Source organism: Cuculus canorus, chromosome 36 (genome assembly GCF_017976375.1).
Source record: "Cuculus canorus isolate bCucCan1 chromosome 36, bCucCan1.pri, whole genome shotgun sequence".
Lineage (NCBI taxonomy): Eukaryota > Metazoa > Chordata > Aves > Cuculiformes > Cuculidae > Cuculus > Cuculus canorus.
The window spans coordinates 1,164,859-1,183,081 of NC_071436.1; the positions used below are offsets into that span (position 1 = coordinate 1,164,859).

Genomic DNA, 18,223 nt, shown 5'->3' on the forward strand with positions numbered 1-18,223 from the left:
CCCAAACCCACCCTTTTACACCCCCCCCCCCCCCAAATCCCCCTTCCTTCAATTTGGGGGTTCCCACCCTTTTCCCCCAAGATTTGGGGTCCCCCCAGAACTGCCACCCCCCCCAATGCACCCCAAAACCGCTGCTGCCCCCCCACCCCCCCAAAGCGCCTAAAATTGGGGTGTCTCCCCCAACTCCCCCCCAAAACTGGGGGGTCCCCCCCAAATAAACCACCTTTCCCCACCTATTTTGGGGGTGTCTGCAGCCCAGAGCACCCCAAAAGTGGGGAGTAGGGGGGGCTGCCCCCCCCACCCCCACGGAGGGAACTTGGGGTCCCCCTGGGCTCCCCCAGAGAGGGGACACCCCCCAAATTAGGGCCCCCCCCAAAGCCTGAGCACAATGGGGACCCCCCCCTCAAACCACTGCCCATAGGACCCTCCTCAAACTTGGGGTTCCCCCCCTTACTTTAGGGCCCCCCTTTCATTTTGGGGTGTGTCCCCCCATTTTGGGGTACCCACCACATTCCAGCCCCCCCAAAAAAGGGGGGTGTCCCCTTTATTTATTGCGCCCTCCGTATTTATTAGCCCCCCCCAAAACATTCCAGCCCCCCCCCCCAAGTCACTGATTTTGGGGTGCAGAAGAGGGGGGGGGCAGCACAGGAGAAGGGGGGGACACCCCAAAATCATCACTGCCCGGGGGGGAACCCCAGAAATGAAGGTGGGGCCACAAGAGAGGGGTGTGAAAGCAAAGGGGGGGTCCCAAAACTGAGGAGGGTTCCCAAAATATTGGGGGGACCCCAAAACCCCCCTTTTCACTCCCAAATTCCCACCCAAGAAGATGGGGGTCCCCAAACCCTTGACCCCCCCCCCCAAACTTAGGGTTCCCCAAATCGCCCTTTTTCACCCCAAAATAGGCCCCCCCCCCCAAAATGGGTTGTTCCCAAGTTCTTGACCCCCCCCCCGAACTTAGGACCCCCAAATCCCCCCCCTTCCATTTTTGGGGTCCCCAAAACCCCCCTTTTTTCCCCCGAATTGAGGTGTCCTCCGCCCCCCTTCAAACTTGGTGTCCCCAAAACCCCCCTTTCTCACCCCCAAATCCCCCTCCAAACACCCCCCATTTCACCCCCAAAAGGGGGGGACACCCCAAAATCCACCTTTTTCACCCCCAAATCCCCTTTTTGCCCCCTCAAACCCCCCCTTTTCACCCCCAAAATCTCCCGTTCCCCCCCAACCCCTCCCCTTTTCTCCCCCAAAATAGGGGGGACCCCCAAAATCCCCCTTCCCCCCCAACCTCCCCTTTTTCACCACCAAAATGGGGGGTGGGCCCCAAATCTCTGGTTTTCACCCCACAATAGGGGGAGGTCCCCCCCTTCCTCCCCAACCCCTCTCTTTCTTCCCCCCCCCAAACTTGGGGTCCCCCCCTGTCCCCCCCCCGGAGCTGCTGAGCCCCCCCCGTGGGCGAAGACGCTGAGGATCTTGGGGTTCCCGCCCCCCCCAGATTTGGGGGTGTCCGGGGGGGGGATATGGGGGGGGGGGGGGCGGGTGTCACTGCCGCCTCCCCCCCCCACCCCAAAGGACCCCCCCAAAAATAAAGGGGGGGGGGCTCGGGTTTGGGGGGGCCCCGAAAACCCCTGAGTGTGAACAATAAAGTGGTGTCTGTGAGGGGGGGTCTGAAATGGGGGGGGGAGCCCCAAAATGGGGGATGCAAAGGGACGGACACACACACACGGTGGGGACCCCCAAAATTAAGGGGGGGAATGTGGGGGAACGTCAGAAATGGGGGTGGGGGGCCCTAAAAGGGGGGGATCTATGGGGGGCATGAAAATGGGGGTCCCCAAAATGAGGGGGGGGTAAAAAGGGGGGACATAAAGGGAGGGGGGAGGAGGGACCAAAATGGAGGGGGGGGGGAACCCCAAAAATTGGGGGGGGAAGAAATGAAGTCAGTGGGAGCGACACCACTGATTTAATGTACTTGAATGGGGGAACCCAAATTCCCCCCTCCCTGCGTCCCTCTATCGCGATATCGAGGCTCCCCGCCCTCCGATATCGCGGCCTCGGGCGCCCCCGCCTGGTGCCTCCGCGCCATCGCAGCCCCAAATATCGCGCTGTCGAGGTCCTTGTCGGGATAGCCAGGTCTCTATTGTGATATCGAAGTCCCTGTTGCAATATCAGGGCCTGTATTGGGGGCCCTGTTGCGATGAGGGGGGGACAGCTCGATATTGCAATATCAAGGTCCCTGTCATGATATCAGGGTCGATGTTCCAAGTCCCTATCATGATACTGAAGTCCCTGTTGCGACATTGGGGTCGATGCTGGGGTCCCAGTCGTGATATCAAGGTTCTTATTGTGATGTCAGGGACAACGTTGGGGCCCATCTTGCAATATCAAGGGATCCATATCATGATATCTGGGTCCCCATCATCATGTCGGGGGTCCTTGTTGTGATATAGGGGTTGATGTTGAGGGCCATATCGTGGTACCGGGGTCCCTATGGTGATGCCGGGATCAATGTTGAGGTCCTTGTCACAATGTCGGGAGTCGATATTGGGGTCCCCATCACGATATTGAGGTCCCTATCACAATATCAGGGTCCATATTGCGATGTCGGGTCCTTGCTGTTTCGTTGGGGTCCCTGTTGCAATCTTGAGGTCCTTATCATGATATCAACTCCCTATTGCGATATCAGGGTCTCTTATCGCAACATTAGGGTTGACGCTGGGGTCCTTGTTGTGGTGTTGGGATTGATATCCGGGTCCCTATTGTGATCTCGAGGTGCCTGTTGTGATATCAGGGCTCCTGGTCACGATATCGAGGCCCCTATCGTGATGTTGGGGTCGATGCCCGGGGCCTCTATAATGATATCGAGGCTCCTATTGTGGTATCAGGGCCCCTATTGTGACATCGAGGCTCCTATCGCGATATGGAGGCTCCTATCGCGCTCTCAGGGGTCGAGCAGGGTGAGGAGGCTGTAGCGGACGTCCCCGCGGGGCGGTTCGGTCTCGGTGCGGTGCGTGAGGCGCCCGGGGTGCAGCAGAGCCCATCCCGGCCCGGGGGCGCTCGCGCGACACCCGTAGCGCGGGAACAGCCACCCGCCGCCCTGAGACCAGTAAGAACCAGTTAGGGACCAGCGACGCCCCCCTAGGGAGTTGCCACCCACTGCCCTGAGACCAGTACAGACCAGTACGGGACCTGTTAGAGACCAGTGACACCCAGGGAACTGCCACCCACCGCCCTGCACCAGTAAAGGCCAGTTAGAGACCAGTAACACCAGTTAGTAGACTACTTAGCACCAGTGACACCAGTTGGGGACCCCCAGGGAACAGCCACCCACCGCCCCACACCAGTAAAGACCAGTTAGTAGACCAGTGACACCAGTTAGGGAACAGCCACCCACTCCCAGTCCCTCCCAGTGCCCCCAGTTCCCCTCCCAGTCCCCTCCCCAGCCCCTCCAGTGCTCCCAGTGCCCCCCCAGGTCCCTCCCAGTGCCGCCCAGTCCCCTTCCCAGCTCTTCCAGTGCCCCCAGTCCCCTCCCAGTGCCTCCCAGTCCCTCCCAGTCCCCGTCAGTCCCCCTCTCCAGTGCTCCCAGTGCCCCCCATCCCCTCCCAGTGCCTCCCAGTCCCCCTCCCCAGCGCTCCCAGTGCCCCCCATCCCCTCCCAGTCCCTCCCAGTGCCTCCCAGTCCCTCCCAGTGCTCCCAGTACCCGCGCGGGCCCGAGGCCGACGCTGAGGCTGATGGTGGCGGGAGGGGGGAGGGGCGGATCCGTCCGGGGCCGCGCGGGGGGGGAGGGGCGGTACCGAACCACAGCGCTCAGCACCGCGCGGCCCTGCGGAGAGGGGGCGGGGCCGCTCAGAGCCACGCCCACCGCGCGCCGCCCGCCAATCAGAGCGCGGGACCGGCCTCGAGCCACGCCCACTGCTCCCCCTCTTCTCCGGTCCCCCCCCCAGTCCTGCCCAGTGCCTCCCAGTTCCCACTCTCCCTCCCAGTTCTCCCAGTCTCTCCCAATCCCTCCCAGTGCCTCCCAGTCCCTCCCAGTTCTCCCAATCTCTCCCAGTCCCTCGCAGTTCTCCCAGTCCCTCGCAGTTCTCCCAATCTCTCCCAGTTCTCCCAATCCCTCCCAGTTCTCCCAGTCCTTCCCAGTCCCTCCCAGTTCTCCCAATCTCTCCCAGTCCCTCCCAGTTCTCCCAATCTCTCCCAGTTCTCCCAATCCCTCCCAGTTCTCCCAGTCCTTCCCAGTCCCTCCCAGTTCTCCCAATCTCTCCCAGTCCCTCCCAGTTCTCCCAATCCCTCCCAGTTCTCCCAGTCCCTCCCAGTCCCCCCCAGTCCCCCCAGTAGCCCCCACCTTGCAGTGGTAGCCGGGGAAGAGCCTGCGGGCGATGGGGGGCAGGAACTGCCGCAGTGCCCCCAGCCAGGACGGCTCCAACCCCAGCGAGCCCAGGGCCACCGCCTCGGCCCCGCCCTGCCGCAGGTGGCCACCGGGCTACCGACCCGCACCGGGCCACCACACCCTGCCCTGGGGCCACCAACTCCCATCCGTGGCTACCACCACCCTGGGGCCACCAAACCCCCCCTTGGGGCCACCCAGACCCTGTGGCTACCACCCAGACCCTGTGGCTACCATCCAGACCCTGTGGCTACCACCACCCTGGGGCCACCAAACCCCCGCCTTGGGGCCACCCAGACCCTGTGGCTACCATCCAGACCCTGTGGCTACCACCACCCTGGGGCCACCAACCGCCCACCAGGGGCTACTGACACCGCCCCCCCCCGGGCCACCCCAACCCCGTGGCCACCACACAACCCCCCGTGGCTACCACGCAGCCCCCGGTGGCCACCGCGGCTGACCTCGTGGTGGTCGCTGCTCCAGCGGCCATAGCCGAGGGCCTCCTCGAGGATGTGGTGGGCGAAGAGCTCCGAGAAGAGCGGGAAGAGGAAAACGTCCGGGCAGGGCTGGGGGGGGCGGTCAGAACACCCCGAAACACCCCAAAAACACCCCCAAAATAGCCCAAAATATCCCAAAATAGTCCAAAATACCCCAAAACACCACAAAACACCACAAAATACCCCAAAACACCCCCAAAATGGCCCCAAAACCCCCTCAGGGACCCCAACCCCCCCCGCAAATGGCCCCAAATCCTCCTCAGGGACCCCAAAAGCCCCCAAAATGGCCCCAAATCCCCCTCAGGGACCCCAAAACCCCCCCAAAATGGCCCCAAATCCCCCTCAGGGACCCAAAAATCCCCCAAAATGGCCCCAAATCCCCCTCAGGGACCCAAAAATCCCCCAAAATGGCCCCAAATCCCCCTCAGGGACCCAAAAATCCCCCAAAATGGCCCCAAATCCTCCTCAGAGACCCCAAAACCCCCCCAGAATGGCCCCAAATCCCCCTCAGGGACCCCAAAACCCCCCAAAATGGCCCCAAATCCCCCTCAGGGGCCCCAAAACCCCCCAGAATGGCTCCAAATCCCCCCCCACACCTCCTGGATGAGGTTCTCCTCGAAGATGCGGCTGTAGTTCTCATGCAGGTACTGCTCTTCCCAGTCCTGTGGGAACTGGGCTTACTGGGAGGGACTGGGAACACTGGGTCTCTATGGGGTGATCTATGGGTCTCTATGGGGTGATCTATGGGTCTCTTATGTTCTCTACAGGTTCCTATGTTCTCTGTGGGTCTCTATGGGTCTCTGTGGGTCTCTATGGGGTGATCTGTGGGTCTCTATGGGTGATCTATGGGTCTCTATGGGTCTCTATGGGTCTCTATGGGCCTCTATGGGTCTCTATGGGTCGCCGTGGGTCAATCTATGGGTCTCACCAGGGGGTTGTGGGGCAGCTGCGCCACATCCGGGTGTCTCAGGGAGGCGTTGAAGCCGCCCGGGTGCAGGAGGCGCCCGAAGTCCTGGCGGTTGGTGACGTGGAGGAACAGCCCCTGGGGGGAACCCCAAGAGTTGGGGGGGACCCCAAAAACCACAAAGAGGACCCCACAACCCCCATACAGACCCCAAAACCCAAAGGGGACCCCAAAACCCCCACCAATTCCCCCCAAAAGGGGACCCCAAAACATCAAGAAGAACATCAAGGAGGACCTCCAGGAGAACTTCAATGTCCGAGGGGACCCCAAAACTCACCCGAGGGACCCCACAACCCCCATAGAGACCCCAAAACCCAAGGGGGAACCCCAAAAACCCACCCAATTCCCCCCACAGGGGACCTCAAAACCTCAAGGGGGACCTCAAAGAGAACCTCAACGTCCAAGGGGACCCCAACCCACCCCCCACAGGGTCCCCAAAACCCAAAGGGGACCCTGAAAACCCACTCAATTACTGGGGGAGTTACTGGGAGCACTGGGAGGGGTGGTGTGGGGGTTACTCGGTATTCTTGGGAGCAGTGGGAGGTTACTGGGAGCACTGGGGGGTTACTGGGAGGTTACTGGGAGCAGTGGGAGGTTCCTGGGGGTTTACTGGGAGCACTGGGGGGGTTCCTGGGAGGTTACTGGGAGCACTGGAGGGTTACTGGGGGGTTACTGGGAGGTAACTGGGAGCACTGGGGGGTTACTGGGAGGTTACTGGGAGCACTGGAGGGTTACTGGGGGGTTACTGGGAGGTTACTGGGAGCACTGGGGGGTTACTGGGAGGCTACTAGGAGCACTGGGGGGGTCTCACCTGTTCCCGCGCCCGTTGGCACAGCGCCAGGTCGGGGTCAGGGGGGGGAGGGGCGAACACTCGCCCCGCCCCGAAGGGCCCCCGCAGCGCCCCTCCCCCCACCAGGTACGCCCCGGCCACGTGGGGCACATTCCACACCGCCCTGACCAGTACGGACCAGTTAACACCAGTACAGACCGCTGACACCGCTCACCTGCCCCGGGGGACCCCCCCAGTAACCCCCAGTGAGAAATAGTGCCCTCCCAGTAACCTCCAGTTAGAAATAGTGCCCTCCCAGTGCCTCCCAGTAACCCCCAGTTAGAAATAGTGCCCTCCCAGTGCCTCCCAGTAACCCCCAGTGAGAAATAGTGTCCTCCCAGTAATCCCCAGTTAGACTTAGTGACCTCCCAGTGCCTCCCAGTAACCCCCAGTTAGACCTGGTGACTCCCCAGTGTCTCCCAGTAACACCCCAGTGACACCCAGTTAGCTGTAGTGCCCTCCCAGTGCCTCCCAGTAAACCCCAGTTAGACTTAGTGACCTCCCAGTGCCTCTCAGTTAGACTGAGTGACTCCCCAGTGTCTCCCAGTAACCCCCAGTAACCCCCAGTTAGCCGTAGTGCCCTCCCAGTGCTCCTATTGCTTTCCCAGTCCCTCCCAGTCCCTCCCACTCCCCAGTGCTCAATCTCCTCGCTCCCCCCCCACCCTCCCCAGTGCCTCCCAGTGCCTCCCAGTGCTCCCAGTTCCCACCTCCGCCGGCCCTGGACGATGTCGACGTAGTCGGGGCTTCGGGCGTAGAACCCATCGGGGCTGAGGGCCCCCCAAAAGTTGGACCAAAGGCGTCCGGGACGCGAGAGGAGGGGCGCCAACACCCGCCTGGCACAGCGGGGGTTAACGGGGGGCAGAAAATGGGGGGACAGGGGGGACAAATGGGGGGATATGGGGCAGAAAATGGGGGGATGGGGGGATATGGGGCAGAATATGGGGGGACGGGGGGAAATGGGGGAGGATATGGGGCAGAAAAAGGGGGGACAGGGGGGAAATGGGGGGATATGGGGCAGAAAAAGGGGGGACGGGGGGGGGAAATGGGGGGATATGGGGCAGAAAATGGGGGGATGGGGGGATATGGGGCAGAATATGGGGGGACGGGGGGAAATGGGGGAGGATATGGGGCAGAAAAAGGGGGGACAGGGGGGAAATGGGGGGATATGGGGCAGAAAAAGGGGGGACGGGGGGGGAAATGGGGGGATATGGGGCAGAAAAAGGGGGGACGGGAGGAAATGGGGGGATATGGGGCAGAAAAAGGGGGAACGGGGGGGGAAATGGGGGGATATGGGGCAGAAAAAGGGGGGACGGGGGGGAAATGGGGGGATATGGGGCAGAAAAAGGGGGGACGGGGGGGGAATGGGGGGATATGGGGCAAACGGGGAATATGGGGGGAGGTTGCTATGGGTCTCTATGGGTCTCAATGGGGGTGGTTGGGGGTCACAGGGGGAGTTCCTATTGGTCCCTATGGGTCTCTATGGGTCCCTATGGCGGTGGTTGGGGGTCACAGGGGGAGTTCCTATGGGGCAGCTATTGTCTCAGTGGGTCTCTATGGGTCGCCGTGGGGCAGCCCCACCTGTTCTGGGTGAGGAGGGCCCTCAGGGTGTCGTTGTGGGTCAGGACGACGTCGGCGTCCAGGCTGAGGTAGTGCTCGCAGTGGGGGTCGCGCCGGCACAGCTCCCTGTGGCCACCAGACAGCCCCGCGTGGCTACCGGGGCCACCACGGCCACCAGGTCTACCCGAGGCCACCATGTCCCCCTGCCCCACAACTCCCCATATCCCGCCCCATCCATCCCGCTTCCCCTGACCCACATCTCCCCCGTGTCCTTCTGCCCCACATCTCCCACATCCCGCCCCATCCATGCCCATATCCCCCTGCCCCACAGCCTGCCCCACATCCCGCCCCATCCATGCCCATATCCCCCTGCCCCACATCCCGCCCCACATCCCGCCCCATCCATGCCCATATCCCCCTGCCCCACATCCCGCCCCACATCCCGCCCCATACATGCCCATATCCCCCTGCCCCACAGCCCGCCCCACATCCCGCCCCATCCATGCCCATATCCCCTGCCCCACAGCCCGCCCCACATCCCGCCCCATCCATGCCCATATCCCCCTGCCCCACAGCCCGCCCCACATCCCGCCCCATCCATGCCCATATCCCCCTGCCCCACATCCCGCCCCACATCCCGCCCCATCCATGCCCATATCCCCTGCCCCACATCCCGCCCCACATCCCGCCCCATACATGCCCATATCCCCTGCCCCACAGCCCGCCCCACATCCCACCCCATCCATGCCCATATCCCCCTGCCCCACAGCCTGCCCCACATCCCGCCCCATACATGCCCATATCCCCCTGCCCCACATCCCGCCCCACATCCCGCCCCATACATGCCCATGTCCCGCGCAGCCGCGGGCTCCAGCGCCTCCTCGGGCCCCACAAGTCGCGCGGAGGCGAAACAGGAACGAAGTTGCGGCCACAGCGCAGCAATGTGGGGCTCGTGGATCACCTCCTGTGGGGCAGAGGGGCAGCGCTATGGGGCAGGGCTATGGGGCAGCGATGTGGGGCAGAGGAGGGTCAGTTTTGGGGTCCCCCCCTCACCCAGTTGTGCAGGAAGAGCCCCAGGCAGGCACAAGGGTGATTTTCGGAGGCAAGTTTGGGGGTTGAGGGGGGGGTCAAGACTGGGTGTACAGGGGGGTTTTGGGGTTCACTGGGGTTTTGGGGTTCAGGTTTTGGGGTTCAGGGTGTTTTTGGGGTCCCCCCTCTCAGCCAGTTGTGCAGGAACAGCCCCAGGCAGGTGAGGGGCAGGTTGAGGGGTGGCAGGTTTTTGGGGGTGAAATTTTGGGGGTTCGGAGGGGTCAGGGCTGGGGGTACAGGGGGAGTTGGGGGTTCGGGAGGGTCAGTTTTGGGGATCCGGGGTGTTTTTGGGGTGTCCCTCCCTTACTCGGTTGTGCAGGAAGAGCCCCAAGCGGGCGCGGGGGTAGCGCAGGGTCAGCAGCCGCTGCAGGAACCGCGACAAAAACGGCGTCGGCTGCTCCACAAACACCCCAACCAGCACCCACGGCAGCTCCTCGTCCTATGGGGCAGCCCCACAACTTAGGGGGCAGCCCCACAGCTTAGGGGGCAGCCCCGTGTCCCCTCCTGTGCCCCATAACCCCCGCGGCACCTCACAACCATTCTCAGTGTCCTCAAACACAGCAGCACCCATGAGTGAGTCCCGTCCTATGGGGCAGCCCCACAGCTTAGGGGGCAGCCCCACAACTTAGGGGGCAGCCCAGAACCTGGGGGACACCCCATAACCCTCCCAATGCCCCATAACCGCCCCCCCCCGTATAACCCAGAACCCCCCATAGCACCCACGGGAGATCCCCATTCTATGGGGCACCCAACTTAGGGGGCAGCCCCACCACTTAGGGGGCAGCCCAGAACCTGTGGGGCACCCCATAACCCCCCCCAGCGCCCCACAACTGCTCCTCGTACAACACATAACCCCCCCGCGTACCCACAGGACGTTCTTGTTCTATTGGGTGCCCCACAACTTAAGGGGCAACCCCAGAACCAATACGGCACCCCATAACTCAGGGGGCACCCCCACAAGTTAGGGGGCGCCCCATAGAAGCCCCAGACCCCCCCGTACCGGGACGCCGTCGAGAGGACGAAGGTCGACGTCGCAGTCGTCGCAGCCGCCCTCGTTCCAACCCCCCGGTACATAATTACCGAGATAATTAAGATGCAACTGGGGAAGGGGGGAGAAGGCAGGAAATTGGGGGACCCCCTGCACCCCAACACCCCCCCCAGGGACCCCAAAACCAGCCTCAGGACCCCCCCCGAACCGCAGCCCCCTCCAAGGGACCTCCCTGCACCACAAATTCCCCCCTCAAAGACCAACCCCTTCCCCCCCAGGGACCCCAAAATCCCCCCAGGGATCCCCCCCTGCACCCCAAAATCTCCCCCTGAACCCCAAACCCCCCAGGGACCCCCAAAACTGGGAGCGTTGGGGGAGGGGGGGCTGGAGGGGTCCCAGAGAGTTTGGAGGGCCCTGGAGGGGTCTTGGGGTTCCCTAGGGGGTTTTGGGGTGTCCTAATGGGTTTTGGGGGACCTTGGGGGGGTTTAGGGGGGGCCTTGAGGGGTTTGGGGGACCCCTTTGTACCAAGATAAAGTCACCCCAATGGGCAAAATATTAAGGGGTTCTAGAAGGGGTTTTTGGGGTCCAGGGGGAAGTTTTGGGGGTTCCCGGGGATCCCTGGGGGGAGGTTGGGTGGTCTCTGGGGGTTTTGGGGGGCCCTAAGGGGTCCTGGAGGGCCCTGAGGATTTTGGGGGGACCCCCCCCACCCATACCAGGGTAAACCTACACCTAAGGGCAAAAGATTAGGGGGTTCTAGGAGGGTTTTGGGGGTCCTGAGGGGGGGGTTGGGGGGGGTCCTGGGGGTCCCTGGAGGGGTTTGGGGGGGCCCTGGGGGTTTTGGGGACCCCCCCTGTACCTTGGTGGGGCCATTGCCGTGGATGATGACAGGGAGAGAGTCGTAGGCGACGTTTCGAACCCGAACCCTTCCCGGCTCGAACTTGAGCACCACCTCATCTGGGGGGCAAAAAAAGGGGGTGTTGGGGCGGAAAAGGGGTGTCCTTGGGGGGAAAATGGGGGTTTTGGGGGGAAAAAATGGGGGTTTTCGGGGGAGAAAATGGGGGTTTTGGGGGGAGAAAATGGGGGTTTGAGGGGGGAAGTAGGGTTTGGGGGGGAAAGGGGGGTTTTGCGGGGAATGGGGGTTTGAGGGAGGAAAGGGGGTTCAGAGGTGAAAATGGGTGTTTGGGGGGAAAAAGGGAGATTGAGAGGCAAAAAGTGGGGTTCAGAGGCAAAAAGGGGGTTTTGAAGGAGATAAAAGCGTATTTTGCTCCTTCACCTCCATTTTCCACACCCCCAAACCCCATTTTTTTTCCCTGAACCCCACTTTTATAACCCCTGAACCCCACTTTCCCCCCCCCCTCACCGATGGCGCCGTTGAGGTTCTGGAAGATGCGGGAGTGATGGTCGAGCGCCATACCCAGCTCCTCCTAGGGGGGAAATGGGGGGTCAGGGGGACCCCAAATCTTGGGGGAGGGGTCCTAGGGGTCAGGGGGACAAGTTTTGGGGTCCCTCTTTAGCAGATCAAGGTAGAAGTGCGTGTAGAAAAGCTGTGGGTTTGAGGGATTAAGGGATTTTGATTTTGGGGCGGGGGGAATGGGTTTTTTTTTGGGTCCCCCCATTTTTTTGAGGTTCCCCAATTTTTTTGGGGTCTCCTCCAATTTTGGGGTCTCCTCCAATTTTGGGGTCTTCTTCAGCGCAGGCTCGAGGTAAAAGCGGGTGGAGAAGAGCTGAGGGTTTAAGGGGTTCAGGGGGGTTTGAGAGAGGGAAAATGGGGGGGGGGGGGTTGAGGTCCCCCCCTTAATTTAGGGTCTCCCCCACTTTTTCGGGGTCCCCCCCAAGTTTTGGGGCTCACCCTGAGCTGGGGATCGAGGTAGAGGCGGGTGTAGAAGAGCTGATCGTCATCATCGTCGCGGAAGCGCCAGCGCTCAACCAAGCGCCAAATGTCGGGGGCGAAACCCATAAAGCCTGAAGGGGGACCCCAAAAATCTCAGCCCACACCCCCCACAACCCCCCCAAAAAAAATAGGACCCCTCCCAAAATGCCCCAGAGCACCTCAAAAATCTCAGCCCACACCCCCCACAACCCCCCCAAAAAAAATAGGACCCCTCCCAAAATGCCCCAGAGCACCTCAAAAATAACTCCCCCGCAGCAGCCAGAACCCCAAAAGGGACCCAAAACACTCCAAAACGCACCCCAAACACCCCCAAACGAACACCTGCACCCCAAAAACGACCCCCCCCAATTCACCAGGACCCCCCCCATTGCCCCCCCAGCCCCATTTGCCCCTCCCAATTGCCCCCCCAGCCCCTATTTTCCCCCCATTTCCCCCCCAGACTGCCCCCAACCCCCCCATTGCCCCCCTGATCGCCCCCATTTCCCCCCCATTGCCCCCCATTTTCCCCCTGATCACCCCCATTTCCCCCCTCACCCCCATTTGCCCCTCCCAATTGCCCCCCAGCCCCTATTTTCCCCCCAATCCCCCCCATTACCCCCCATTTCCCCCCGATCGCCCCCATTTCCCCCCCCAATCGCCCCCATTTCCCCCCCATTGCCCCCATTTCCCCCCGATCCCCCCCATTTCCCCCCTCACCCCCCGAGTTGAGGAAGGCCTTGCCCCCCGCCGCTGGGGGGGGGTACGCTCCCGCCAGCCCCCCGTCGGGCCAGCAGAACGCCTCCGCCGAGAAGAGCACCCGCGCCCCCCCCGCCTCGAACTTGGCCAACAGCTCCTGGGGTCCCCCCGCGAAGATCACATCGTAGCTAGAAAGGGGGGACACACATATGGTTAGAACCCCCCCCCAGTACCCCCAGTGGCCCCCCAGTATCCTCCCAGTATCCCCCAGTATCCCCAGTGCCCCCCCCAGTATCCCCAGTACCCTGAGTACCCCCCCAGTATCCTCCCAGTATCCCCAGTGCCCCCCAGTATCCTCCCAGTATCCCCCAGTACCCCCCCAGTATCCCCAGTGCCCCCCCAGTATCCTCCCAGTATCCCCAGTGCCCCCCAGTATCCTCCCAGTATCCCCCAGTATCCTCAGTACCCCCTCCAATACCTCCACTAACTGCCCCCCCCCCCCCCCAATCACATCATAGCTGTGGTGGGGGAACATGGTTACAGACCCCCCCCAGTACCCCCCGGTACCCCCAAGAACTGCCCTCCCCCCCCGCCCCCCCTCACCTATCGACGAAGAGGAGGACGAGGTGGGGGTCCCCCCGCAGCCCCCCCAGCGCCTCCTTCAGCCATCGAACCTTCTGTCCTCCCCCCACCGTGTGCGCCACATCGCCCCCCCGCCAGCGCTGCCCCAGGCCCAGCGTCTGGGGGGGCACAGAGGGGGGGGGGACCATGGGGGGGCAGAGAAAGGGGGGACACCATGGGGGGAGATGGGGGGCAGAGAGAGGGGGGACACGGGGGGAGATGGGGGGCAGAGAAAGGGGGGACACGGGAGGAGATGGGGGGCAGAGAGAGGGGGGAGATAAGGGGAGATGGGGGAAGATGTCCCCCCCAGCCCCGTCTCTGCCCCCCAAGTGTCCCCTCTCATCCCCTCAGCCCCACCTCTGCCCCCCCTTTCCGGTCTCTCTTGACCCCAAGTGCCCCCCCCGTCCCCCCCAAGTGCCTCTCTCTGCCCCCTAAGTGCCTCCCTTGCCCCCCAAGCGCCCCCTCTGCCCCCCAAGTGCCCCCTCTGCCCCCCAAGCGCCCCCTCTCACCCTCCATCCCCATCTCTGCCCCCTCTTTTGAGCCCCTCCTGCCCCCCAACTGCCTCCCCTGCCCCCTAAGTGCCTCTCCCTGCCCCCCAAGTGCCCCCACCTGGACGGTGTAGTTGAAGCGCCGTGCGGAGCGCAGGAACCTCTCGTAGCCCTCCGTGGGCTCCGTCGCCACCGTCAGCACCCGCAGCTGCTCTGCGACCCACAGCGACCCACGGCCGTGACCCCCAACTGCACCCCAGAGCCGCGACCCACAGCTGTGACCCCGCGTGACCTCTGACCCCTCCGTGACTCCAAACATGGGGCCCCCTCCGCCCCGTGACCCCTTGACCCCACGTGACCCCAGACCTGGGACCCCTCCCTCACCCCACGACCCCACGTGACTCCCGCCCCACGTGACCCAGGACTCCACGCCCGTCCACGTGACCCCCTCCCCATGTGACCTCATGACCCCATGTAACCGCCGCGTGACCCCCTCGACCACACGTGACCCTTTACCCCACTTACCTCCTCTGACCCCTCCCCGTGACCCCACGTGACCCCTATGACCCACTCCCCACGCGACCCCTGACCCCGTGACCCCTCCCCACGTGACTCTCCCCTCTCATTGCCTCTCACCCCCTCCCCTCCCCTCCCCTCCCTCCCCCACAGGACTCCTCTCCCCCACGTGACCCCGTGACCCCCTACGTGACCCCGTGACCCCCTCACGTGACCCCTCACCGGGCCGCAGCGCGGGGCGAGGCGGCAGCAGCCCCAGAAGCAGCAGCAGCAGCAGCAGCGGCAGCGGCGCCATCGCGGGGGGGGCGTGGCCCGGGGGAGGGGGGGTCCAGGGGGGTAATGGCGGCCAATGGGGTGAATGGGAGCCAATGGGAGCCAATGGCAGCTTACGGGAAGCAATAGGGGCCAATGGCGGCAGACGAGCCGCCCCTCGCCCCGCCCCGCCCTCGGCGCGGCGACGTGGCAGGGTCAGAGCAACATGGCGGCAACGCACTCAAAGTGGCGTCTCCCCGCTCAAGATGGCGGCAGGTCGGTTAGAGCCACACTCAACATGGCGGCGGCGCCTATAGCCACGCGGTGCTCTGCCCGGCTCAAAATGCCGGCGCTTCACCCAAGGCGGTGGCGCCGCCGCCTCTCGCAAGAATCCAATGTCTCCCGTAACGCCGGCTCCGTGCGGAAAAGGCTGCGCTTCCCTTTCTTCTTGGCGCCACTCCCAAGATGGCGGCGGGACACCCACTATGCCTGCGACTACATGGCGGAGCCTCCCTCCATCTTTGGCGCCGCTCACCAGGTGCCGGCGGGTCCCCCAAGATGGCGGGGACTCACTCAACACGGCGGCTCCTTCCCCCTCCTTTTCGCGCCCCTCCCAAGATGGCAGTAGGCAGCGCGGACGGAAGTCGCTATGCCTAAGGGCGGAAGTAGCGTCCCTTCGGGCGGAAGTGAGCCCGCTGCGGGCGGAAGCGGCGGCCAAGATGGGCGAGAAGAAGGCGTCGGGTATGGCGGGGCGGTTCGGGGGGCGCCGGGGACGCTTTTGGGGCCGCTTTAACGCCTCTTTCCCCGCTCAGGCCGCGTCCCGGAGGCAGCGCAGCGGCGGGTCTTGGACCGCGCGGCCCGGCAGCGCCGCCTCAGCCGCCAGCTCGAGGCCCTCGAGAACGACAACTTCGGCGACGACCCCCAAGCGGGGCTGCCGCGGCCCGGGAAGCGCCTCCCGCACTTCGCAGACACCGCCGAGACCGGTGCGGGGCGGGGGGGGACCCTGGGGGCGATAGTGGCCGTTATTGGGGGCAATAGGGAGATATAGGCGTCTTTATGGGGCGCTATGGGTCTCCATTGAGTCCCTTTGGGGCGCCGTGGGGTACTAGGGGCCCCTGTAGGTCTCTATTGGGGCGCTGTGGGTCTGTATTGAGTCCCTATGGGGCGCCGTGGGTCTGCATTGGGTGTTTGTGGGGCCCTAAGGGTGTGTATTGGGGCACTAGGGATCTCTAAGTGTTACTGTTTAGGGCAATAGGGTAATATTGGGGTACTTATGGGGTGCTGTGGGGCACTATGGGTTTCTGTTGGGTCCCTATGGGGTGCTATGGGTCTGTATTGGGTCCCTGTGGAGTGCTAAGGGTTTGTATTGGGTCCTTATGGGGCGCTGTGGGGCGCTAAGGGTCCATATTGGATACCTGTGGGGTACTAAGGGTCTGTATTGGGGCGATAGGAGTCTCTAGTGGTCTTTATTGTGGGCAATAGGATTTTATTGGGGTACTTATGGGGTGCTGTGGGGCGCTATGGATCTCTATTGGGTCCCTATGGGGTGCTATGGGTCTGTATTGGGCCCTTATGGGGCGCTGTGGGTCTCTATTGGGGTGCTAAGGGTCTATATTGGATACCTGTGGGGTACTAAGGGTCTGTATTGGGGTGATAGGAGTCTCTAGCAGTCTTTATTGTGGGCAATAGGGTTATATTGGGGTCCTTATGGGGTGCTGTGGGGCGCTATGGATCTCTATTGGGTCCCTATGGGGCGCTGTGGGTCTGTATTGGGCCCTTATGGGGCGCTAAGTTTGACTTTCGGGGCAGGGGATCAGTTTTTGGGGTGCTGGGGGTGTTTTTGGGGTGCTGGAGGTCACTTCTGGTGTGCTGGGGATGTTTTTGGGGCTCTGGGGTCAGCTTTTGGGGTGCTGGCTGTCACTTTTGGGGTTCAGGGGGGTCACTTTTGGGGCAGGGGATCAGTTTTGGGGATTTTGGGGGTGACGTTTGGGGTCCCCCCCAGGGAAAAAGAAGAAGAAGACGCGTGGTGACCACTTCAAAGTGCGCTTTCGCAAGAACTTTCAGGCACTGCTGGAGGAGCAGGTGGGGGGGACACCCCAAAACTGGGGACACACACCCCAAAACTAGTGGGAGGGACCCAAAAATGGGGGTCCCGATACTGGGAGGACCCCAGAGACCCCCAAACTGGGTTGGGGGGGGGACACCCTGAGACTTGAGGGGGGACCCCAAACCTCTGAGAATGGGGAGGCGTTGAAACTGGGGGGGGGGACCCCAAAAGCTTTGGGGATGCAGAGAGGGTTTATGGTGCGGGGGGGGGGGCAGTGTTGGGGTGCAGGGGGCAGTTTTGGGGTAAGAAGAGGAAGTTTTGGGGCAGTTTTGGGGTGCAGTGGGCAGTTTGGGGGTGAGAAAGGGAAGTTCTGGAGTAGTCTGGGTGAAAAGGGCACTTTTAGGGCACGAAGGGGCAGTTTTGGGGTGAGAAGGCGCAGAATTGGGGTGGGAAGGGGCAGTTTTGGGGTGAAAAGGGGCAGTTTTGAGTTGGGAAGGGGCAGTTTTGGGGCAGGGGGGGCACTTTTGGGGCATTTTGTCTCCGTTTTGCTCCCATTGGTTCCTTTTTCCTCTTCAGATGTCGATTTTTGCCTCCCGAGAGGGCACTTTTAGGGCAGTTTTGGACCTCAGAGGGGGCAATTCTTTCTCTGGGGTGGGGGGGGGCGGTGGGGCAGTTTTGGGGTACCCTGGCCCTCTCCTTCACCCCTTTTGGTTTTGCCCCCTCAGAACCTGAGCGCCTCGGAGGGACCCAACTACGTGACGGCGTGCGCGGCGCCTTCGCGGCTCCCGGCGCGGCACTTCTGCGCCGTCTGCGGGTTCCCCTGCGGCTACGCCTGCGCTGCCTGCGGGGCCCGATTCTGCAGCGCCCGCTGCCTCGGCACCCACCACGACACCCGGTACTGGGAGCACTGGGAGCACTGGGATAGAGGCAATGAGCATTGGGAGCAATGAGAGTGGACGTTGGGGGCATTGGGAGAGGGAGACGATGGAGCACTGGGAGCACTGGGAATGGTCACTGGGGCACTGGGAGCGCTGGGCCTCCCACTATGGATACTGGGAATGGGGTTAATGGGATGGGGGGGGGCACTGGGCCTCCCAGTACGGACACTGGGGGATACTGGGATTCCCCCCACACACACACACACCTTCTCCCTCTCCCCACAGGTGCCTCAAGTGGACGGTGTGAGCGACCCCCGGCTCCCCCACAAGTGCCCCCTTTGCGCCCCCCAAGTGCCCCCTCACCCCTTCTGTGCCCCCCAACTACCCCCCAAATGCCCCCAACCCCCTTTGTACTCCTTAACAGCCCCCCCAAGTGCCCCCCCACACACAACTGCCCCACAGCTGCCCTCCCACCCTTTCTGTGCCCCCCAAGTGTCCCCCCAACAAAAGGAGCCTCCGAGGCCCGTTTTGCCCCCAAATCGTGTTTATCTACATCCAAATC

At 62.9% G+C, this 18,223-nt stretch overlaps 2 protein-coding genes across 2 annotated transcripts; one reads left to right on the forward strand and one right to left on the reverse strand.

Annotated features, from left to right (window-relative positions):
- Positions 1-1,923: 1,923 nt before the first annotated feature.
- Positions 1,924-14,822, reverse strand: LOC128849970 (multifunctional procollagen lysine hydroxylase and glycosyltransferase LH3-like). The gene is made up of 19 exons (XM_054052717.1): positions 14,707-14,822; positions 14,090-14,181; positions 13,463-13,599; positions 12,881-13,047; positions 12,143-12,255; positions 11,654-11,717; positions 11,150-11,247; positions 10,306-10,404; positions 9,613-9,744; positions 9,059-9,180; positions 8,238-8,342; positions 7,367-7,492; positions 6,642-6,783; positions 5,795-5,908; positions 5,463-5,528; positions 4,831-4,935; positions 4,328-4,444; positions 3,689-3,811; positions 1,924-3,085 (listed from the first exon to the last, which is right to left on the reverse strand). Exons 1-19 carry the CDS (start codon positions 14,777-14,779, stop codon positions 2,930-2,932), a joined length of 2,151 nt encoding a protein of 716 aa, XP_053908692.1. The 5' UTR covers positions 14,780-14,822; the 3' UTR covers positions 1,924-2,929.
- Positions 14,823-14,957: 135 nt separating this feature from the next.
- ZNHIT1 (zinc finger HIT-type containing 1) lies at positions 14,958-18,094 on the forward strand. Its single transcript, XM_054052718.1, has 5 exons — positions 14,958-15,477; positions 15,549-15,719; positions 16,739-16,818; positions 17,509-17,678; positions 17,947-18,094. Exons 1-5 carry the CDS (start codon positions 15,132-15,134, stop codon positions 17,966-17,968), a joined length of 789 nt encoding a protein of 262 aa, XP_053908693.1. The 5' UTR covers positions 14,958-15,131; the 3' UTR covers positions 17,969-18,094.
- Positions 18,095-18,223: the final 129 nt, after the last annotated feature.